Source organism: Oryctolagus cuniculus, chromosome 8, assembly GCF_964237555.1.
Source record: "Oryctolagus cuniculus chromosome 8, mOryCun1.1, whole genome shotgun sequence".
NCBI lineage: Eukaryota > Metazoa > Chordata > Mammalia > Lagomorpha > Leporidae > Oryctolagus > Oryctolagus cuniculus.
In genome coordinates, this window is record NC_091439.1 from 62,845,049 (window position 1) to 62,869,014 (window position 23,966).

The 23,966-nt window shown below is 43.5% G+C and overlaps 1 protein-coding gene and 1 long non-coding RNA gene across 7 annotated transcripts in view; one reads left to right on the forward strand and one right to left on the reverse strand.

The window, feature by feature from the left end:
• Positions 1 to 449: 449 nt before the first annotated feature.
• LOC103350741 (uncharacterized) lies at positions 450 to 9,729 on the reverse strand. The gene is made up of 3 exons (XR_007909427.2): positions 9,641 to 9,729; positions 4,454 to 4,533; positions 450 to 554 (listed from the first exon to the last, which is right to left on the reverse strand). It is a non-coding gene; the product is annotated as an uncharacterized lncRNA (long non-coding RNA).
• A 186-nt stretch (positions 9,730 to 9,915) lies between these two features.
• Positions 9,916 to 23,966, forward strand: part of SLC39A8 (solute carrier family 39 member 8) — an 83,879-nt gene continuing 69,828 nt past the window's right edge. Inside the window, exons 1-2 of one of the 6 annotated variants that reach the window (XM_008267559.4) lie at positions 9,916 to 10,055; positions 10,927 to 11,413. In XM_008267559.4, coding sequence (XP_008265781.1) covers positions 11,195 to 11,413 — 219 coding nt within the window. In that variant the 5' untranslated portion in view covers positions 9,916 to 10,055; positions 10,927 to 11,194. The other 5 variants (XM_008267560.4, XM_008267558.4, XM_051820145.2 and 2 more) reach the window with 5 other exon arrangements.

Here is a 23,966-nt window from a genome sequence, read left to right on the forward strand (position 1 = left end):
CAGAGTGGACAGTGAGAGAGAGAGACAGAGAGAAAGGTCTTCCTTTGCCGTTGGTTCACCCTCCAATGGCCGCTGCGGCCGGCGCGCTGCGGCCGGCGCACTGCGCTGATCCGATGGCAGGAGCCAGGAGCCAGGTGCTTCTCCTGGTCTCCCTTGGGGTGCAGGGCCCAAGTACTCGGGCCATCCTCCACTGCACGCCCGGGCCACAGCAGAGAGCTGGCCTGGAAGAGGGGCAACCGGGACAGAATCCGGCACCCCGACCGGGACTAGAACCCGGTGTGCCGGCGCCGCTAGGCGGAGGATTAGCCTAGTGAGCCGCGGCGCCGGCCGACAATGTGTTCTTGCAAAGCATAAAAATGTTAAACCTTGAAATTCTTGAAAAACTATAACATGGTCCTTGCAAAACTCACCATAAACAGTGAATGCTTAAATGAAAAATGGGAATTGTAGCCCTCCATGTTATTCATGATCTAAAAGCAGGTGAGGATACCTGGAGTGAATTTGCACCAGCAGCTGCTTCAGTTCTGTCTTCAGCTTCATGATTTTTCCTTGGCCTGAAAGCACACTGAATTATTTTCCAGCTTGAAGCATTAAGCAAACAGTGGCAAGGCAGTGCCACCAGAACCATACATGATTTTTGAGGCAAATGTGGCAATGCTGTATTAGCAACTGGGACCTCTTTCTGTGGTACTGTATGGACATTTGCAGCCACACAAGTTAGAATACAATGGAACATGTCCTCATTGCAGAGTCGCCCTAAAGGAATGGGGTGTTATTTTAAAATCAACTCACAATTCATGCAAAGTAAAAATGTGTGTAGCCATTGAAATATGGCCTTATTGAAGAAATATAGTACATTTGAAACCTTAAGATAAGTAATCTAGACAAGGATGTATTTCCACTGAGGACCTAGTGAGTACCAGGGCCGACAATATGGTGAAAAAGTCTATCAATTCCCTGTTATTTTGGAACTTAGATTGTAGCAAGGGAGACAGGCAATGGCTACGTTAAGAAACAAACACATGGGGCCCAGACTGCGGCATAGCAGGTAGGGCTGTCGTCTGCAGCGCAGCCATCCCATATGGACTCCAGTTGTAGTCCAAGCTGCTCCACTTCCAGTTCAGCTGCCTGCTAATGTGCCTGAGAAAGCAGTAGAAGATGGCCCAAGTCCTTGGGCCCCTGCATCCTCGTGGGAGACCTGGAAGAAGCTCCTGGCTCCTGGCTTTGGCTTGGCCCAGCCCCCACCTTTGTGGTCATTTGGGGAGTGAACCAGCGGATGGAAGATCTCTCTCTCTCTCTCTCTAACTCTCCCTTTCAAATGAATACATAAATCTTTAAAAAAAGAGAAATAAATACATAATGTTACTTGTCATAAAGTAAAATGAAGTACAATACATTACCTCATCAAAAGTAGCTTCTGGGGAGGGAGGAGCAGAGTGGGGGGCATTTATCAGAGTACACACTTTAGAGAATGGGATGGGAGGAAGTGATGCCAGGAACTGTAATAACTCTTTTCAAGAAATTTGCTCTCAGAAGGAAGCAAGGAGAAGGGTGGTAGTTTAAGGAAGACATAGGGTCAAGGGAACTTAGGAGAGGTAAGGTTTTCTGCATGTGGACATAATCTAGTGCAGAGGGAAAACTGATGGTACAGGAGACAGAAAGAATAACAGTGAGACCAAAGACCTCAAGTGGGCAAGAGAGCAACGGATCTGTTGTGCCAATGGAGGACTGGTCTTGGAAGAAGGCTTGGAAAATGAACTTGCTGTAAGAAGAGAGAAGGAAAAGTTTTAGAATTCAGATAAAGATGGATCATAGTTTTGACGATAGGAAGAAAACTTTCTTAGTGTTTGTACAGTCGTATACCACATAAGGATGTTTTCGTCAATAATAGACCTCATAGTTGATGGTGGTCCCAGAAGATTACATAGTCCAGTGAAGTCATAACTGTCTTAGGTTGTATAAGTATACCCCATGGTATTGATGAAATCATGGAATGATATATTTCCCAGATTATATCCCCAAAGTGACATATAACTGTGTGTTTCTCATTTGATATTTAGACCAATGTCATAATCCTCATTATCATGATTTTAGGGCATTGTGGTAAGTACTGAAAAAAGAGAAAGGTACATGAGAGCACAGCAGACAGTACAGAGTTTGAGATACACACTCACACACTTTTTTTTTTTATTAGGCAGAGTTAGAGAGCGAGAGAGAGAGACAGAGAGAAAGCTTTTCTTTCTGTTGGTTCACCCCTCAAATGGCTGCTACGGCTGGCGCTGTGCCAACCTGAAGCCAGGAGCCAGGTGTTTCCTCCTGGTCTCCTATGCAGGTGCAGGGGCCCAAGCACTTGGGCCATCTTCCACTGCCTTCCCGGGCCACAGCAGAGAGCTGGACTGGAAGAGGAGCAACGGGACCAGAACCTGGTGCCCATATTGGATGCTGGCACCGCAGGCAGAGGATTAGCTTAGTGAGTCACGGCGCTGGCCCCACCCATACACTTTTTATAAATATACTGAGCATCTAGTATTTGCCTTTATGCTAGATATTATGAATACATAGTATATTTTAATGCTCACAACATTTTATAATGTGAATTATTGTCAAAAGAACCTTTGTATACACCTGTATAAGTATTAGATACATTCATATTATAACCCAGGGGTAACTAGTAGGAAATAGTCATGAGGATATATCCTTTGAAAGTTATGTAGTCAGTGCAAAGCTGAGAATAGCGTTTTTCAATTTGTTTCTTTAAAAGAAATATTTGTGATATCAATTAAAGATCAATGGAAAGGCAAGCCCCAACTATTTTAAGAGCTTTAAAATAATCGAAGGTAAAAATCCGCTGTGAGTAAGCACACGTAGGTTATCATAACACTTGATGGGTTGATCAAACACTGCAGTCACTTTGGACTTCACCCTGGACTTCTTGGCCAAAAGTCTGTTTCAGAGGCTTTTTGTTTCTCAAATGTAAATCAGTTTTTAGTATCCAGGGGTGTTTATCATCTATGTCAATATTTCTGTCAAAAAAAGATCACAAGTTTGAAATATGTGTTGCATATGGCTTCAAATTTTGGCCTTGCTTGCTTTTAAAAAGCCAACATTTAAACTAATTTATTTTTATGTTTTCTACCTGTCTTTGATTTCAATTAATTCTGAAAATATATTTTAAATATGGATTTATGTGTGTGAAAGGGAGAGTTAGAGAGAGAGAGAGAGAGAGAGAGAGAGAGAATTTCATCTGCTGTTTACTGCCGGAATGGCTGCAACAGCTGGGTCTGGGCCAGACTAAAGCCAGGAGCGTGCAACTTCTGTAACTAACTGGATCTCCCACATGGGTGCAGGGGCCCAAGCACTTGTGCTATCTTCCACTGCTTTCCCAGGCGCATGAGCAGGGAGCTGGATCAGGAGTGGAGTAGCCTGGTCTCAAAGTGGGGCTTATATGGGATTTTGGCATTGCAAATAGCTTAACCTGCTGTGCCACAGGGTTGGCTCCCACTCTTAATATTTAAGAATGTAGACTGTAAGCAAAACATTCTTGCCTAGCTAAGGCAATAGATTAATTTTCCAAATGTTCTCTTACTAGAATTGAAATATCAGATAACAATTCAAGCAATGGTTATAGGAAGAAAATAACATCTATAAGAAAATGATGATAATACAGTGAGGATAATGTTCACGGTTGGCTTTGACCAGACCTGCCTGGTAGAGCAAATTGCCCTAGAATGATTATGTCATCATATTCAATGTGGATTAAAGAGAGTAATTATAGATATTATTTTTGTTGATGGTACTGGTTCTAAGATCATAAACACTGGGCCCTATTATGTCAGCAGAAACAGATGAGTAAACAATAACAGTGGTGTAAATGTTCTGTAATTATCTTAAAACCCAGGCATCTCTGAACCAACTGTAGCAACAGCTGTGATATGATCTGGTTTGCCATGGAACCCAATCTCACTCTGGCTCCATACTTACCGCAGAGGCCAGGTGCAGTGTATGAAGCTTGTAATGCCATATATGCCTCTTCCTTTTCTAATCTTTTTTTAAATTAATTAATTTATTTGAAAGGCAGAGTTACAGAGAAGCAGAGAGAGTGAGAGAGAGGTCTTCCATCCACTGGTTTACTCCCCAGATGGCTGCAACGGCTGGAGCTGAGCCAATCCAAAGCCAGGAGCCAGGAACTTCTTCCAGGTTTCCCACACTCAAGCACTATAATAAATGTATCTAGTTTTCAGTGTTACTAATAACTGTAAAGGATCTTAGATGGTTGAACCCTAAAGCCAGATTTATAATACACCCAGTGTGTTCTCTTTCGAATTTCTCTTCTAATTCTTGTTTTATCACTCTTTGCTCAGTACTGTGCTGTGTGAAGACCTTGGGTTGGAATTGTCTGTGATGAATTCCATAGAGAGCATATAGATCTTTCCAGGAGGCCCCATCATCTTACCAGAGTGAAAGGTGAGTGCTTAGTCACAGTGAGAGTAAACACGTCACTCCACAGAGTTGTTTTTCAGTAAGAACAGGTTTCTAGAAAAGATTGGAAGTGAAACTCATCAAGAGGGTTCTTATATTGGCTGAAGCTCCTGAAAGTGCTCTCTGCTTGCTTTTTAAATTCCAGAGTCTCATTTAAATTCTTAAGTTAAAAATACCTTGCAAGTTAGATAAGCCAGGTGCCATTGCCGGAAAAAAAAAAAAATAAATAAAATTACAGCTAGTGCCTCAATCAACTCTCCTTTTTTGTTCTTGATTTTTGATGTTTTTGTGTGACTAGAGATATTGGATTTAGCAGACTTGTAGGAAGGGCAGCAAGGGAAGGAAGAGGGGAGGATGTGGGTCCCTTAGTAAGAGGTTGAGAATTCAGAGGAGAGAGGAGCTCCTGGTGAGTTTCATGACATGGATTTGTTTAACACTAGGCTTTGTAGGATGTTTCTATCTTGAAAACAAACTTTTTAACTGTTCTCACACTCATATTTCCCAACAGCTCAGTTGCCACCAAGATTTTGGCCTTAGAGAATTACAATAGGGGACATATCCCTTCCCGGGAGAGTTATTAATGCCTGCTGTTGAGCCTACCACATTCCCCATCAAAGACAGAATGAAAGGCTTGGATGCTTTCAGTGGCATTTACAAAAGTATACAAAAGTAGCAATCTATGCTACTTGTGCTAGTTACTGTGAGAAAGAAACCTGCAGCCACCCAGCATGGGATCTCCCCACTGGGCCCATGGAGACGCAGGACTGAGTCTTCCCCTCCTTATTCCCTAGCGAGGCCACTCAGGCTTCTACTACCCTCTGATTTTGACCATTTTTATCCCTTTAATTGTAAAAGTAAGGCATAGCTTTTTGAAAAATTCTAATACTATCAAAGGGTATAAAGAAAAGGGACACATTTCCTTCATTCTTCATTCCAAGGAAAGGTGTTGTTCTCTTGTCAATTTCCTGCTTTCAGTCCTACTTTGTAAGAGAAGACACTGTGAACAGTTTAGTTAAGATACTCCAAACCTTTGTTTGTACCTTTGTGTACACACGCACACACAAACACACACACACACTTTGGCTTACATTTTTTATAACATATCCTGCCTCTTATTTTTTCCATTAATTTATTCATTATATTTCCATGCAACACCTATAAGGTTTCCAAGTACTTCTAGGAATATCGTAAAATATTTAAAGAATTATAAAGCATAAATGCCATGGTAGGTGATGCATGTGAGCGGAGCTGAATGAGAGCAGGAATATTGGTTCATTAGGAAAGAGTGGAAGAGAAAGGATGAAGACAAGGAGCTAGAACAGAGGTCAGTGTAATTCCCAGTTTTTATTTCCCCCTCAATTAAATAATTGATTCATATTTGCATCATAATTGTACAGGATAAGAATCTCTAATCTCACAACCTGAAATTCAAAACCCAAAAGTTTTTTAAGAGACATAGATACAATTACACAGTAGAAAATTCCATACCATGAAACTTTGTTTCATGCAAAAATTATTAAAAATATTGTATGAAATGGTCTTAGACTATGTGAATAGGTGAATATGAAACACACATGTGAATAAGGTAAATACAAAACATGCATTTTGTGTTTAGACTTAGCTCCTATTGTCAAGATATCTTACAGTACATTTGCAAATATGCCAAAATCCTCTCCCCCCAAAAAAATCCCAAATCAGAAACACTTCTGATCCCGCATATTTCAGATGAGATATACTCAATCTGCACTATCCTTAAGAAATTGATTAATGTTGGGGCTGGCACTGTGGCTTACTGGTAAAGCCGCCGCCTATAGTGGCGGCATCCCATATGGGAGCTGGTTCGAGTCGTGGCTGCTCCACTTTTGATCCAGCTCTCTGCCATGACCTGGGAAAACAGTAGAAAATGGCCCAAGTCCTTGGGTCCCTGCACCCACGTGGGAAACCTAGAAAAACTCCTGGCTCCTGGTTTCTGATCAGCTCAGCTCTGGCCATTTCAGCCACCTCTGGAGTGAACCGGTGGATGGAAGACTTTCTTCTCTCTCTCTCTCTCTCTCTCTCTGCACCTTTGCTTCTTTTTAACTCTGCCTTTCACATAAATAAGTAAATCTTAAAAACAAAAAGAAGTTGATTAGTGCTTCTTTTGTGGGGATAAAATGGAAAGAGACAGGTTTGGGCTTAAATGTGTTACTTTACATGTCACTTAATTTCACTGAGCGTTCTTCTCCAAAATAAGACCATATTAAACTTGATGTTATCTATAGTTCTTTCTAGTTTTGATTAGTGCTTTAATATCCTGGAGAAAAAAATAACCTCAAGAATTTTGTTGGGTATAAAGCAGTCTTTGTTCTACAATATTTTTAGTGGATCTTTCCCCTTTCCCATTGGCAGTTTGGTAGGCCAGTTTCCAGAGCCCATTAACCTCCCATCTTAGCTGATGATAGTATCTATATTCTGTTTTATAGTTGATAAAGTATTTCATGAATCTTTTCTTACCTGATTTTCGGGTATCAGTGATGTAAACTGAGCATATATTATTTTAATACCTATTTTATACATTAAGGATGAACTTCAGAAAAGTCTTGCAGAAATCTGATCCTACCTATATATTATTATCCCTAGCACTGATGGCTGAACAGACCTACATGATCCAGATAGTCATCTTGTTCTTGTTTGAAAAATTTAAGCATGGCATATTAGCAACAATAACGACTGAATGTTATTTGATTCTAGTAATATAGGAGAAGAGGGGTATAAATTCACTGAGATACTTAGTGCAGTTGATCATAAATAATCTTTTGGAGCATCAGTAGATGAAGACTTCTGTTTTTTAAAGTAACTTTTCTTTCTTTGAGAGGCAGAGGGAGAGAGGGAGAGAGAGACAGAAACGGCACTCACTTGCTGTTTTACTCCCTAAATGGCCATAATAGCCAAGGTTGGGCCAGGCTGAAGCCAGGAGTCAGTGACTCTCCATCTAGGTACTTAGGTAGCAAGGAACCATTTGAACCATCATTGTTGCTTCCCAGGGTTTGCATTAGAAAGGAGTTGGGGTCAAGAGTTGGAACTGGGTATGGAACTTAGGTATTCTCTATTGGATGCTGGTGTCTTAACCGGCATCCACCAGGCCAGACAGCTGCTCCCAAGAAAGCGTTTTTGACCCAGTGGGAATTTGGGACTTCCCTCCACTTCTGCCAGACCCTGCTTTTCTGCCCTCGGGTCTCCAGTTCCAAGAAGTCTCCTGCAACTCTCTCAGGACTTCTTACTTTGCATTTCCCTTCTTGAATGTGTCTCCACATCTAGTCTCTCTCTCACTGTTCTGCTTTCCTTCAAGCTCAGGGGTTACCTGCTCTGAATTATTTGCTCACTGTCATCTACAGACCTAGGTGCTCCCATCTCTCTCCACTGCAACCCCTAAAACTGCCACAACAGTCCTCTCACTTCTCTCTAACCTGTAACTACTGGCTTCTTAGAGATAAAATAAGGTGTACTTTTCCATTCTTGTATTTCCAGGCAGCATAGACTGATGTAAATGCTGAAAATGTGTAATGATTAAAATTAACAAGTTTGCATTTTAGCAAAATGCTAGTTTTCAATATATTTGCTTGTGCAAACCTTTCTTCTTCCCTTCTTAATATTCTGTTTAATTTTTATTTTTGCTATTTTGAAAAGATTTACTTACATATTAAAAGCCAGAGCAACAGAGAGAATGAGGAAGAGAGAGAGGGAGAGAGAGAGATCTTCCATTTGCTGGTTCACTCTGCAAACACTCATAACAGCCAAGGCTGTGCCAGGCCCAAACCAAGAATCAGGAACTCTAGTTGGGTTTCCTATGTGTGTGGCAGGGGTCCAAGTTTTGGGCTAACCTCTGCTGCCTTCCCAGGCACTTTAGCCTGAAGCAGAGCAGCCAGCATAAGAACCCATGCTCTGACATGGGATGCTGGCATCCTAGACAAAAACTGCAAGTACAGTAACACAATCTTTTCCTCCCGAGCCATCTGAGAGACACAGTTTGCTGATGCGAAGCTTTATTTCCCCAGAATAATTTAATGTGTACTTCCTACATTCTTTGACCATTTCCTGGCTTTATTTCAGATTTATCCTGATTTTTGCCTTCCCAGTACTGGAATCAGCCTCTTTTCAGGGAGTCCTGGCCCAGTTCAGTAGAGAATAGTATGTGCAGGCCAAGTTCTGTGCCCTGGCCATTCTCAGGGCTGTTATGCTGGTGTTGTTCTCAGCCTTCTCCGCAGACGGAGCCAAGCATTATTTATGATCCTGTTCCCGGCGGGCGCCCTGGCTCACTAGGCTAATCCTCCGCCTTGCGGCGCCAGCACACCAGGTTCTAGTCCCAGTCGGGGTGCCGGATTCTGTCCTGGTTGCCCCTCTTCCAGGCTAGCTCTCTGCTGTGGCCTGGGAGTGCAGTAGAGGATGGCCCAAGTGCTTGGGCCCTGCACCCCATGGGAGACCAGGATAAGTACCTGGCTCCTGCCATCGGATCAGCGCAGCACGCCGGCTGCAGCGGCCATTGGAGGGTGAACCAATGGCAAAGGAAGACCTTTCTCTCTGTCTCTCTCTCTCTCACTGTCTACTCTGCCTGTAAAACAACAACAACAACAACAACAACAAAAAAAAACCAAAAACAACAACAACACAACAACAACAACAACAACAAAACTCAATGATCCTGTTCCCATCCTGGAAATCACTCATACACACTGATGTCTCCAATTCCAACCCAACAGCACGAAGCTCACCCTACCTTTCTCCCTCTCCATATTTGCACTCCCTTTCCTGACAGTGAGAAAACTGGTGCCTATAATCATTAATATATTTGCTTACCTAATGATTTTCCTTATATGAAATCTCTATCTGCTGCCAACTCCTCCCCACTAATTCCACACTTCCCCCCTTGGACTCTTACCTGGCTGGCTGCCCTCCTCCCTGTACACTGAGGATATTTTAGCTACTGCTCTACAGGTCGCCCTCCTTCCCCCGGGTCTAACTTCTCCGTTGTGCCAACCAGATCCCATCCTTCTGGAATCTTCCCTCCTCATCTCTGTGGCGTTTACATTCCTCCCGGGAGAAGGAGACCACTTCCTCTTTCCAGTGTCCGTGTCTGGACTGAGTGTCTCTTCAATGTGCTGCTGTAGCAAGGCTGGGTACTCACCCCACAGAAGTCAAGAACAGCACTTTGCATTCCAGTTGTCCTTAGCCATGGAAAGCAGAGCACCGTTCTATTTTTTTTTTTTTTATTTTTTTGGACAATTTATCTACCAGACACAACCTTTGTTCCCAAACACTGCATTCGCATTACATAAACCTGTTGACCTCACACCTAAGCCAGCTTGTCTTGAACCCTCATTGGAACAAATAAACATTGCTTCTGATCAGCGGATATCCTGAGCGGGGTCAGGAAAAGCCTTCCCTGGGCAGTGCTGGGTCAGCTTAGCTGGCCCCCAGGCCACAGATTTGGTTTCCTCTTTCTCTGATTTTTAAGAAGCCAGACTAAAAGGCAGTTCCTGTTAATCTCTTAGATAATGGGACCAGCACCAGACTCTATACAGGAAGCTCGACTCAGCAAGGTAACAAAAAGGCGGATCTTCACCTAGATCCACAAAGGGGGCTCGGGACCCCGACATGAAGGTAACCCTTGTGGTGATGGTGGGAAGTGAGCGGCTGAGGCTGGGAGGGAGCTGCGCGGCCAAAGGGGGCAGGCTTGGTGCGCCCCGGGTACTGTGTCCCCACAGGCTGCGGAGGCGTGGACCCGCCCTCCTCCCCTTATCTGCAAAGGGCGCAAGGGCCGGGCGCAGGAGTTGCACAGCGGACTTGCAAGAGATAAAGGAGCAGAGAGAGAAAGACGGAGGGTGAGGGGAAAAAGAGGAGAGAGAAAGAGAGGGGCAGAGAGGGGGAGAGCAAGGGCAAGAGCAAGAGCAAGCAAGTTGTGGGGGGCGCTGTTGACCCCAGTTAGACCCACAGAGAAAGCCGCACCAGAGGAGAGTCAGAAACAGAAAAGGTGAGAGGCTAGGGAGTCCCTGCCAGTCACTTGCCAAGCCCAAAGAGATCCGGGGACAAGGGGGTGAGTCTCATCCAGACGCCCAAACCCCCGGCCTCCCGAGGGGCCGCTTGCTGCAGCTGCTAGGAGTCCGCGCGTCTCCCTGCTCCTAAGTGTGCTGCGGAAGGAACGCAGTGTGGAGACAGGAAGGGGCGGCGGGGAGCTGCCCCTAGTGTGCTTTTAGCTCTTCCTAAGCAGTGGCGTGGCTTGCCGCTTCACATCCGGGAGGAGCACGTGTCATCACACAGTAAGCAAATCCTGGGGCTTTTGCAAACCCGGCTCCGGGGCAGCTGGCCCCATGCCCGGTCCGCCGTCCGAAGGCTCCGGCAGTGCTCCTGGGACTGGCCAGCTGGTGGCCCAGTGGCCTTTATCTCTGTCCCCCTTTGTCCCCTTTATCTCAGGTTCTCCAGGAGGCCCCCAGGGTGGGGGTGGGCCCACTCTGCCTATCACTCCCCTGCCGCGCTGTCACTTCAATGCCCCGAAGGTCGCGAGCTGCTGCTGTGTGGAAGGCGGTGGAGGACCAGGGGTGCCCCGCGCCACGGCTGACTCCGACAAGCACCGCCGCCTGACCCGTGCGCCCTAGGGCTCGGCCCCCGCTGCGCCCGCGCACGACCCAGTGCGCGTCAGCCCGAAGCAGGAACTCGGGGGTGGGGGGCAGCCCCGGCCAGGATGGCTCCCGGAGAGGCAGTGGCCAGCCTCCTGCTGCTGGCGGCCACAGGCATTGGAGGGGCGGCCGAAGGGCCCGGGCTGGACTTCAGTGAGGATGTGCTGAGCCTGTTCGGCGCAAATGGGAGCCTGTCGCCGGAGCAGCTTGGGCGCCTGCTGGAGGAGCTGGGAGCCGCCCCTGGTGAGGGCGCCCCGGAGCCTGGCCCGCTGCACTTTAACCAGGTAAGGTCCGCGGCCTTGCTGCGCTGTGGGTGTTCCTCTTGTTTGTGAATCGCTGTTATTTGGGACAAGTGCAGGAGAAAGACTTGAATCAGGTGCTTCCTGTCGCTTGGTTGCTTGGTTTTCACCAGACTGGACTGGTGTTCATGGAATCTCACAAAATTTGCGTTTTATGCTTAGTGAGTGGAGAGGCCAGGCGCTTGTGGTGTTGATTGTTAGAGGAAAGTTTATGAAGTTGTTGAGGGCGGGAAGCCACTGAAACAGCTTTTTAGCTAGGAGCCATGTACTTAAATCTTCCCTGAAAGATTGTGGCTTCCAGGCTTCCTACAAAGTCAGCAAGAAGAAGAAATTGCGTGCTATTCCGGTTAACAGCTAACCCTGGTGGGTAACAACCGCTATTTAAAACAAGACATAATGTCCTGCTGGCTCGCGTATACGTTACCTGACGCGTGTAGGACAGAAGGGCCTCTTGTCTGGATGGGGAATCCGAGGCAGCGTTGAGCCCAAGTCTGTGGCAGACTGGGTTTAGAGGGTTAGTTTTTGATCATCAGTCAGGTCACGTGTTTGATTTTAGTAATTATTCAAAGAAAAAAATACATTCTCTTACATATACCTAGCGTTATCTAGGCATTTGGCTATACCTTGGACTCAAGGGCAATCAGACTGTCTAGGAGCAATTAAGGATCCTATCTGTGGGTAGACATAAAAGTCAAATTTCAAAACAGGAAGATAGAGATTTCTTAGTATTTCCATAATGTTCTATGATTGGACATTTCTTGAAATTGCAAAGTAGACAACTGTGGTTTCTTCAATCTACCCAAACCACCCTTTGGAAAACTCACCTAACTCAGTGCTCTGATTTCCCCCCTTCTTCTCCTTAGCCATTGATAACTGGTGTTGAATAGCAGAATGCAGTATGTTCCATATTGTTTGTCACTTTGGGCAATGTTAATTTGTTACACAAAGGTGTTGTCATCCCAGATGTTTGTGAAGTACTCCAAACTGTACTCCACTCTTGGAAACTGGGCATTTCCCAAGGGATCTGACTTTGGAATACAGTTCAGGAAAATTTAATCAGATAATTCTTTTGGCTAATGTTATAGGTAGATATAATGATATCTTATGTCAATTAAAATGTACAGTAGTCCATGGGATATCAGAGGTGATCTCTCTTTGAGCTGGAAGGGTCTTGCAGTCCTCTTATGCATGTTCTATAGTAAACTGTTTGGAGTTCTGGTTCTGATCATAGTATTATATTTCATTTAATGTCTGAGAAAGGATACATTGAAAAAATTACAGTGTCCATGTATTATATTGATGTTTCAGAAAAAATTCAAGTAACTTCCCAAGTTTTTTCTGGCTAGTTCCATTCTCTTCTTTTCAAGTAAGGGAAACAGCTGAGCTGACTCCAGTACATCTGGGTAGGTGTAGTCATGTGCTTGCTGAGATGCAGAGGGACTTGAAGCTGCGTATCTGTAGCCCACATACTGGCTGTTTTGACGTAAATGATCACCTTATCTTGCGGACTGGAAGTGTTGTAGAATTTTAAAAGGGCAGAAGACCCCCAAGCCACTCTTGCAAAGACAATGAAAAACATGCCTAAATTATTTAAACAAATTGGTACATTTACTAGCAGTATGATTCTCAGTTTATTAACAGATAGGATGTTGCAATAGGAAATTATATGTATGTTATACCTGTTTCTCATTCTTAGGTTTACATATTTAACCACCCTCATAATGGCCTTTGTGGGCATCAAAAAGAGACAGGAAGACGCCCATAATTGTCTTGGAACAAAAGGGCAGTCAAGGAAAACTTACCACGTAATCAGGCTTTAATAAACGTCTATTTGATGTTCTAAAATATCCTAATGAAAACAACAATCATGGGTTAAATGATGACAAATGAAAAGCCAACCTAGAAGAATGCATTAATTTGCTGGTAATTGGTGGACTTGAGCCAAAGCATTCATGTATGGTCCAATATGTCATCAAACAATGTGGAGTAAAATTTAAGGCTGTTAGTGTCTCCATACCTTAAAGAATGCACCTTCCGTTTCCTCACTTGGAACAGAGTAGAATAAACAATGTTCTGTTTGATTTTTCTTACATTAAAAAAGGTTAAGAAAATAAGATTTATTTTTATGGGCCAGAAATTTCAAGGACGTTCCAGAAGATGTACCTACAAAGGACAGTGTTCTTTTGCTTCTCTCAGGTGAAAGACTAACTGAACTCTGGAGGTTAGGCAATTTTATAAGATTTTTCTAATATATTTTTAAGCAATCCTAGGTACTATTTATTAACTTGTTGCTTTGGGAAACCAAAATGGTCTAAGTTCAAACTTGAGACAATAGAACAATTCAGTTTTCCTTTTTCTTCTTATAGCTGCTGAGGGTACAAAGAGTAAGTATAACAGGTAACCCAAACAACAGAGAAGAGGGAACCCTTTTAACCAAGTGGATCTCTGGGGCCCCAAGGGTGTGTAGAGGCCTGATCTATTCACTGGGGTTCCTAGAATACACAGGGCCCCCATGTCTGACTACCTCTGGGTTAACGATCTAGGGAATTTAAGAATGGCCCCATGGCCGCCTTTGGCTTGTTCAGATAGTCCTTTCTCATTCTCCAAATGTTCCCTTTCCTTCACATTGTCTTCTCAAAAGCTTCCTTCCAAGTTCTTATGATAAGACACTGGGTAAAAATTCTTGTAAAAGCAAAGAACATCATTCTCCAGATTTTCCCAGTAAGCTGTTGGGAATGCCTCCATTCAGACAACCAGGCTTGAAGGAATGCTTGTGGGGTGCCGGATGTGTGGGAGTGAGTGGTAGGTGGAAGTGAGAAGTGACCTTTGTGTCATGCTGACACTCACTCAACCTTCAACTTTTGTTTGTCTTTCCTCCTAACTCTTTTGAAAAATGATCTTGCAGCCCATCTCCTGCATTATATATTTTTTTCTTTCACATGCCTACTATTATTTGGTTGCCAGAGTCTTGTTTTAAACCTTTCACAATTTAAGTATTCCTAAAGCAACAGTTCTCTCTCTTCCTCTCTCTCTCTCAATGATTTTAATCATTTGAACATCAGAGAGAAGGAAAGAAAGAGAGGGAGAGAGAGAGAGAGAGAGAAAGGGAGGGAAGGGGGAGAGAGAGGAATCTTTCATCTTTTGGTTCACGTCCCAGATGGCTTCAATGGCTAGGGCTGAACCAGACTGAAGCCAGGAACTAGGTTCTCTCCCATGGGTGGCAGGGGCCCAAACACTTGGGCCATCTTCTGCTGCCTTTCTCAGGCCATTAGCAGGGAGCTGAATTGGAAGTGAAGCAGCCGGGACTCAAACCAACGCCCATATGGGATGCTGGTGTTGCAGGTAGTAGCTTTACCCGCTGTGCCACAGCGCCTGCTCCCAAGTATTCTCTTCTTTGAAAAATTGCATAAACCATCTTTTCACTGGCAAAGTCTAAATCCTGAGCCTGCCATTCAAGGTGCTGTTGCCCCTGTGCCATCCTGCCTTTCCAGACCTGGTACCCACCAATGAAGCTATTTGTTCTTCCATTAATTCATTTTCTGCACAATTTTGCTTACCCAATTTTAGGTCATTATTTTTCTTGAACCCTTCATGCCTCTGACTGGAGTGTTTTTTTAAAAAGTTTTTTTTTTTTTTTAATTTATTTGAAAGAGTTATAGAGAGAGGTAGAGACAGAGAGAGAGGTCTTCCATCCATTGGTTAACTCCCCAGATGGCCGCAACGGCTGCAGCTGCACCAATCCAAAGCCAGGAGCCAGGAGCCTTTTCCAGGTCTCCCACATGGGTGCAGGGGCCCAAGGACTTGGGCCATCATCTACTGCTATCCCAGGCCACAGCAGAGAGCTGGATCAGAAGAAGAGCAGCTGGTGCCATATGGGATCCCAGTGCTTCAGACCAGGTTGTTAACCTGCTGCACCACAGCACTGGTCCCTGGAGTGTTGTTCTTTTAGCTATCAAACTTTGTATTTTAATAAAACCCAATTAAAACTTGCCATAAAACACTTGTGGGACATCACAGCCAGTCCTGATTCATTTATCTCTCTATTTTCTGAATTACTGAAATATTTTTATTATACTTATGTCACTTTATTCATGTGTCCAGAAGATATTTTGAATTACTGCCATACTCTGTTTAGGATGGACAAAGTACAGCTGTGATCATTATCACTCATCTCGTTAGAACAGTCCAGTCCCTTGAAGATAAACGTCAAACACTCATGTGGCTTAATAGCCTGTTTATGATCTGGTTCCTGTATTATTCTCAAACCTCACCTTGTGCCACTGATGCAGTCTTCCCGGACTGTTTATGGTATCTGCTTCTCCATATGTACCTGCTATGCTCAGGAAACAGTGCAGGCATGATTTCTTTGCAGAAGAATTGACCCTCTCAAAAGTTTAGCAGGAGTCCCTTTTAGTGACCCTGTATTAATTGGTGCCTGTGTAATCAATATAACATAATCTTATATATACTGTAATCACATTATAATATGCAAATGATTTTATATGTATTAAAATTTTCTTTTTTTAAAAAAAGATTTTATTTGTTTAAGAGGTAGAATTATAGATAGAGGGGGGAGAGACAGAGAGAAAGGTCTACTGTCCGCTGATTCACTCCCCAAGTGGTTGCAATGGCTGGAATTGGGGCCAATCTGAGGGTAGGAGCCAGGAGTTTCTGCTGGGTCTCCCACACAGGTGCATCCTCTACTGTTTTCCCAGGCCATAAGCAGAGAGCTGGGTCAGAAGAGGAGTAGCTGGGATACGAAGTGGTGCCTATATGAGTTGCAGGCACTACTGCAGAGGCTTAGCCTACTACGCTACGGCACTGGCCTCTGTATTGCAATTTTTTATTTACATGGCTATACCTCTGGCTGCCTCCCTCTCCATCCCCAAAAGATTTTAAACAAGTTGAAGACAATGGCCTGACTCATCTATCTTGGGAGTAGTGTGGTGCCTGGGTCATACCATGTATTCATGAAATAAATCTTTGAATAAATGAATGAAGATTGTTTAAGATGAGTGAGATCATTTGGGGCTCATATGACTTGATGGTTTATTAGAGGAAGTATAACATATACATACATAGCCATAATGAACAATTGAATGATTTAGGGCTAATTTAAGAATCACAAATGTGGGATGCTATCAGACTTGTGTTTTCATAAAATTAATCTGACATGGGAGTGTGGAACGTGGTAGAGTGGGTCACGAATGAAGCTAGGGAGGCAGCTGCAGTAGACTGCATGGGTTGTGATGACCACTTAAACCGGGAGACAATCAGAAGGTAAAATAAAACTGCCTCCAGAACCTTCTGAAAGAGCAGGCATGGACCAAGGGTATGCAGAAGACCCCCAGAACAGATGTTATATCCTTCAGCCTTTCTTTTTTTAAGATTTATTTATTTATTTGAAAGAGCTACAGAGAGGCAGAGGCAGAGCAAGAGAGGGAGGTCTTCCATCCGCTGGTTCACTCCCCAAATGGCCACAGTGGCCAGACCTGGGCCAATCCAAAGCCAGGAGCCAGAAGCTTCTTCCAGGTCTCCCACATGGGTACAGGGGCCCAAGAACTTGAGCCATCTTTCACTGCCTTCCCAGGATTGGAAGTGGAGCAGCCGGGTCTTGAACCTGTGCCCCTATGGGATGCCGGCACTCAGGCAGCGGTTTTACCTGCTAGGCCATGAGCGCAGGCCCCTCCTTCAACCTTTTACCCCTGGCAGTCATTTAGGTATTATTTGATCTTCTCCTTCATTTTCTTCTGGCCTTGTTATGCCAGAGGGAGAGGCAGTGAGGGAACTTTTGGCCCCTATTCATGGGTCGCCAGGCTGGTGGTGTATAGCAAACAGATGATATGTGTGTGTGTGTGTATGTGTGTGTGTATTGTTTGTTGTCAGCTATTGAATCTTTTTTTATGAGATGGGGCAATAACAGAGTAGACAAGGGAGGTTCTTGGAAGCACTGACTATGGACAGAGGAGATAAAGAGAATCTGCTTTTTTTCCTTTTTTCTTTTTTCTTTTTTTTTTTTTTTTTTGCCTTTATGTGCTGAGAAACGCTGAGGGTTAACCTAGTAGGAATGTGTTCCAGCCTGATGGTTCAGGTGAGTAACTGGAAGGCTGAGTCAGCAGGGTGAGGTTGTGCTTGGGTTTCTAGTCAAGAAACTTCTAAGACAATAGCCTTGTTCCAGTCGATCTATTACTCTCATGCAGGCTGTATACAGTGTGTTGATTGTGTTTCAGGGTTTGGGGTTAATAAGGACACTCATGCTTGATTTGACTGTAATGTCAAGCGATTAATTTGCTTTGATATCAGGTGTGATTGGAATCCATATAGGAAAACACTTTAAATTTGTGGGGAGCAACTCGGACTAGACTAAGTTACTGGAGTTAAGACTTATTCTATGCATCTGCTCTCCCACAATATGGCGCTGAGAAGGGAAACAGCTTCTACACAGCTGCCTCCAGTTCAACCAATAAACTGTGGGACCTGCTCCTGATTGGAGGAGAGCAGCGTACTCGGCGTGTGGGTAGCAGAGTTGGGATTGGTGGAAGAGGACTATAAAGGAGGAGAGAGACGGCATGCACCAGGAACATCTAAGGGGAACACCTGTGCAGCCCCCGAGAGAGCCGGCCGGCGGTGTGCCGCTCCCCCGCGGAAGTGGGGAATGTGGCAGGGGGAACCGCCCTTCCACGGAGGTGGAAGGGATGGTAGCCAACCCGGGAAGGACCAGCAGCCAACCCGGGAAGGACCAGCAGCCAACCTGGGAAGGACCAGCAGCAAACCCGGGGAGGGCCGAGCAGACAGAAGAACAGCGCAGGGTCCTGTGTCGTTCCTCCACGAAGAGGGAGAGCGACATAATGGTGCCGTGACTCGGATATGAAGCCTAGGCAGGGTTTAGTGTCGTTCCTCCACGAAGAGGGGGAGCGACAAAATTGTTTTCAATTTAACTCCCACATTTGCACACTTAACTACTATTCTGAGTCACATGGACCTTTTTGTATATAATGTAAATAATTAGAGCTAAGATTTATGAATCGATTATTATATGACATACCTTTTTATCCAGTTGTTCTATGGTATTTAATAAATCAATCTAGGGGGGAAAAAGTCCCATTATTACCTAAATTTTATGCACAAAAAAAATGTAGCACAGAGAAGTTTAGCAGCTGGACCGATGTCACGAAGTAAGAGCAGTCTTAAATACTGTACTGTCGTTATAGTCTAGGAAGCAGTATTTCCCTACCCACAGAGACCATTACCTCAGATGCTGTAAACCAGACAGAGGTTACTAATGGTTGAATACTTGTCTGGCACCTTGCTCGGCTGCAATGGCTACAGTGACTGGTCCTTGTCCTCAGAGACCTTTTGATAGCGTTAGGACATAAGATGGAAACCTGTGCGAAGCAAGCATGCAAGGCAACACTACAGTAATCCCTGAAGCAACCACTGGAAGGCATCACAAGTTCATGTATGATTGCCAAGTGAATATAGGCTGAGAGTCATTTTGGCTTGGAAATGCCTCCTGAAAGAGATACAAGTCAGTCAATTTTGCCTACCTGGTTTGTTTTTTTTAAATTACAAATTGATTGAATATATTTTTCTACCAAATGTCTTTGCACTGTTAATTACAAGATGGTTTTCCTGGGAGTTGTAAACATTCTCTTTAATAGGATGAAGTTTTATTTTTTTATTTCTTTTTTTTTTAAGAGACTTATTTATTTGAGAGACAGAGTTACAGAGAAGCAGAGGGAGAGAGACAGAGACACAGAGGTCTTCCATCTGCTGGTTCACTCTCCAAATGGCTTCATTGGCTGGAGCGGGGCCAATCTGAAGCCAGGAGCCTGGAGTTTCTTCCAGGTCTCCCACTTGGATGCAGGGGCCCAAGTACTGGGGCCATCTTCCTCTGCTTTCCCAGGTGCATTAACAGGGAGCTGCATTGGAAGTGAAGCAGTTGGGATATGAACCAGTGCCCATATGGGATCCTGGCACTGCAGGCAGAAGCTTTGCCCACTACTCCACAGCTCCCTATTTTTTATTTATTATATGATACTTTTTGCCTACCAGAGATTATGTATTAAGCAACAGTAGTCCTCTTGTCTCTAGAAAGAGTTTGTATGCGAGGAAAACAACTACACAGGTATCTTGAAAAATTTATGCAAAATGGAATTAAAAAATGTATTTATTTTGGTGCAAAAATTCAAAATTAGTACATAGGAAGGGTCTTCAAAAAGTTCGTGGAAAGTGCATATTATGTAAAAAATCATGTGTGGGTTTTGAAGTTGTCTGCATGAAAAATAACATGTTTTATTTCCATTTTCCATGAACTCTTTGAAGTGCCTTCCTATGTATAGTGGGAAAACTTTCAGTCTAATTATCACTCTGGAATTTTCTGCCAATGAGTTCTTTCTCTCTTCTGGCGGTTTAGCATGGAAATCATACTTTAACATACCTGTGAAATAACCAAATTCCTGACTGCTCTACACTGGAGAAAGAGGTTGGTGTGTAGGTGCTGGGGAATGAGTTGATGCAAGGATGGGGGAGTAGGGAAGCTGAGTACTTTAACAAAGTCCCTAACTCTGTCTATAGGCATATAGGCAAGACATTGGGCTCAGGAGGGAGTTCTAACTTTCTCCTGCACTCACCAGGAGAGGGGGAGGTAAACTCCTTTCCTCAATTGGTCTAGATGCAGAAAGTAGGGTCCCTGGGTGGGATTTTGCCTGTGTCATGGTTTCCATGGTTCAGGCTGTATTTCTGTTTCCTGATTATAACCATGTTGGGAGTTTTTGAGGAACAGGGATTTAGTTTCAACATCATAAATACCCATTGCTTTTCTACTGAGGCTATAGTTTCAAGGGGTTGCTTTTAAATTTAACATACTACTGAATTCTTTGCATTATCAATTTCTTTTTGTGGCAGTAGGAGTTAGGGTAGGAAAATGGGAATACAAAGAGAAGTGGAAAGTAAAGCCTGAGGTTGAGAATTGTGGACATTCCACAGGGAAAATAAAAGCAACCCCTAGTGCCTGGCAGTAAGACTTTGCAAGTTATTTGTATTCAGGGTGATGTTTCCTCAAGGGGTGTGCACCTTTGAGTAAAAACAGCCAGAGTTAGGATCATTTACAATACAACATAGTAAAGGAAAGAGAGAGAATGTTACTAGATTTTAGACAACCTTAGTAACTATGCTGTTTTCAGAGTTTTCCCATTTCCTTCTCCAAATAACAGTAGATTCCTGCTGGTAATTGAAGCTAATTAATTTATTCTCAAACTATTCCCAGTTGTCTGTTTCAGTTGCCAAATGGGTTTTCTGAGACTTGAGATTTGCTTTATAAGGAAGTGAAACTATCATTGAATTACCTGTGTGATGATGGGATTTGGGAACCTTGAAAACCTTCAGAATGGAGCCTTGTTTAATTTGGTTTCTGTCTGTTTCCAAAGATCCTCTGTTGTTTCTCTTGGCCTGAAGTTTAAGAACAAAAACAAAAATCTGTGAATTGAGATCAAAGGTGTTAACCTGAAAAGTAGAATGATGCCTTCAAAGTCCAAATATTTAACACCTCGACTTTTTCATTTAATACCTAACTGAGTAGTTGGAGAAAAAAAATCAAGTGAGCATTGATAAGGCCTCTAAGGATTTAGTTCTGTGAACTGAGTTAAAAAATAACGCAGAATTGTCATCAGTTTACTTAGTGAGTTTCTTAGATCTTTAACCACAAATAGAGAGTACAGCATAATGGTGAATGATTTTGCCTCTGCAGTCAGACCCACTTGGGCTGAAATTTTAATTCTGTCACTTGTTAGTTGGGGAGTCATGGACAAGTAACATGACTGTTCATTCTTAGTTTCCTCATCTGTGGGGTGAAGAAATGGGCCTTACACATGGGATGGTTGTTTGAACTAAAATATAAGCAGAGGCCGGCACTGCAGCTCACTATGCTAATCTTCCACCTGCGGCACCGGCACCCCGGGTTCTAGTCCTGGTTGGGGCGCCAGATTGTGTCCTGGTTGCTCCTCTTCCAGTCCAACTCTCTGCTGTGGCCCGGGAGGGCAGTGGAGGATGGCCTAAGTGCTTGGGCCCTGTACCTGCATGGGAGACCGGGAGGAAGCACCTGGCTCCTGGCTTCGGATCGGTGCAGCGCACTGGCCATAGGGGCCATTTTGGGGGTGAACCAATGGAAGGAAGACCTTTCTCTCTGTCTCTCTCTCTCACTGTCTAATTCTGCCTGTCAAAAAAAAAAAATGTATGTATATAAGCTGAATGATTACACTGACGGAACATTTGCTGTATTCCGTGCACTTATAAATTTAGTTTACATGTACTAACTCAATAAAATGTAATATTTTTCATTACCTGTATTACTTTGATTAACAAATAATTAAAAAGACAGTGTATGTAAACCACTTACCCTGGCTCAAATTATGTGCTCAGAACCCAGTTATTATCACAAAACTTATGTACTTTTTGTAGCTATATTATCCCTAGCAAAATTGACCTGAACACCTTAGGGTCAATCAACTTACCCAAGAAAGCAAAGCTATAAAAAGACAGAAAGAATGAATTAAATAAAAAGTTCATTGAGAAATAAATCAGTTTAGTGATGCTGGTTTAAGTCCTAGTTTCCATGGTGATTCTCACCTCAGTGGAAGCTTTTAACATATGCTTCTGTTTCCCTTTCGTCAAGCACTGGTAATAAATTCCAGACAACTTAACCCGTAGGTATAGAGACTAATACAATAATTTGAGTATTTCAGTGCACATAGAAATTATTCTCTTCTCTGTAGAGAACTTCTAAGCTATATTTAATAGTTGGCTCTGTTTTGTTATTTTGGTCCAAAATTTATATCATTACTGAAATGTGAATGGTGGGGAGTCTATATTATACTTCTTGAAATTGACAGCATTATGATTTTAAATTTAGGTTTATTTCTGAATATACGTAAACCTTCATGTGTTTTGAAAGCCAAATAGCCAGGACCCTCCTTGTTTGCTGAGCCCTGTTAGCTGGAAAGAGAACAGGGGCCATTTTGGTGTAACTGGGAGGAGAGTTGTGTCTCTACAGGGTCATGGAAAGAGAAGGTTAGTTCAAATTTCGTGTGAAAATAACATTGGTAGGTGTATTCTGACTGGGTAACACATCATAACTGATCACATGTGCTACTCAGCAGACTCCTTTGTGAAGAGATGTGTGACATCCAGAGACTTGGGAATTGAGTTTGAATATGAAATCATGGTGCTCTACAGTTTCTTTAGGAACAGAGTCCTCACAATTTAGGTGCATCCTTTGGTCACCACATTTCCACATATTAATGAGAAGAGTTAGACACTGGCTCTGTCCCTAGTCCTGGGCTCATGGCACGGGCAGGGCATTCGCAGTAGCAGAGGAAGCAGGTCCTGTCTTAATAAGAACAATAGCTAACTTTTATGGAGTGTTTCTTGTGTGCCAGGCATTGCGCTCAGTGCTTTCTCATACGAAATTGCATTTGTCATCCTAACCCCACAGAGTAACTGTTCTTGCTATTCCCATGAGAAGTCCCAGGGGTAGATAGGTTAAGTAACTCACAAGTGGTAGCGGAAGGGTTCCGCTCCGGGTGCCAGGAATTACCTGTGCTCCACGCACTGTTGCTTTGCAAGATGAAGAATGTCATTCCACAGAGGGCTGGCTTATGTTTTCCAAAAAGCTGCGGGCCTGGATATCAAGGTAGAATGGATGCCAGTTTCATGAAGCTGCTAGAAACTGGACAATCGTTTGAAGGAGGAAGGAAATTTTTTTTCTCCTTCTGAAGGTCTTCCTGCAATAATCAGGTTAAATTTTAAAGTCTGATATTAATTCCTCTTACAAACCATTTTCCAACCTTACAAAGTTATTTCCTGATTAGTGATATTTGATACTCAGAACAAAACTCTGCAAGAGAAATTAGGACATATTAGGTTCCCTAGAAACTGAGGCACAAATCAATCGTTTGGAAAAATTCAGACCGAGTGTTCACATTTGTATGAGAGATGAGACATTTCAATTTGGAATGCTTGGTTCTTTCCTCTGTGCTGATTTAAAGCAGATGTATTTTAATGAGTCTAGTGCACTGTGAATCCCCTGAGAGTCCCACGGACTTGGTGCCTCCCGTTCTGTGTGTAATTGGACTGTGGAAGTATAAGAATGCTTGTTCTATTTTCTCACTTCCCAGTCACTTCTCATCTTGTGATCCAGCTGCTCCCACCACTTCCTTGAAATTATTCTACTCAAGGTCACTGAGTACCTTTTAAACAATAGTTAAATACAATGGGAGTGTCTACGGCCTTACCTCTTGGTTAACTTTGAAGGTGTTGATTACACCCTGCTTTCCTTGTACAGCTTGCAGCTGTATCTGCTGTTTATCCCCTCTCCCAGGCTGCTCCGTTTCAAGTTCCTTTGCTCATTCTTTAAATATTACTGTCCTTCTAGGTTCCGTCTCAAGCCTGCTTTCTTTTAATTTTCTACACTTCGTGCAAATTCAACCTGCACTCTGATCGTGGCTAGCTTTTTGAAGATGTTTTCTCTATGAGTTGGCTT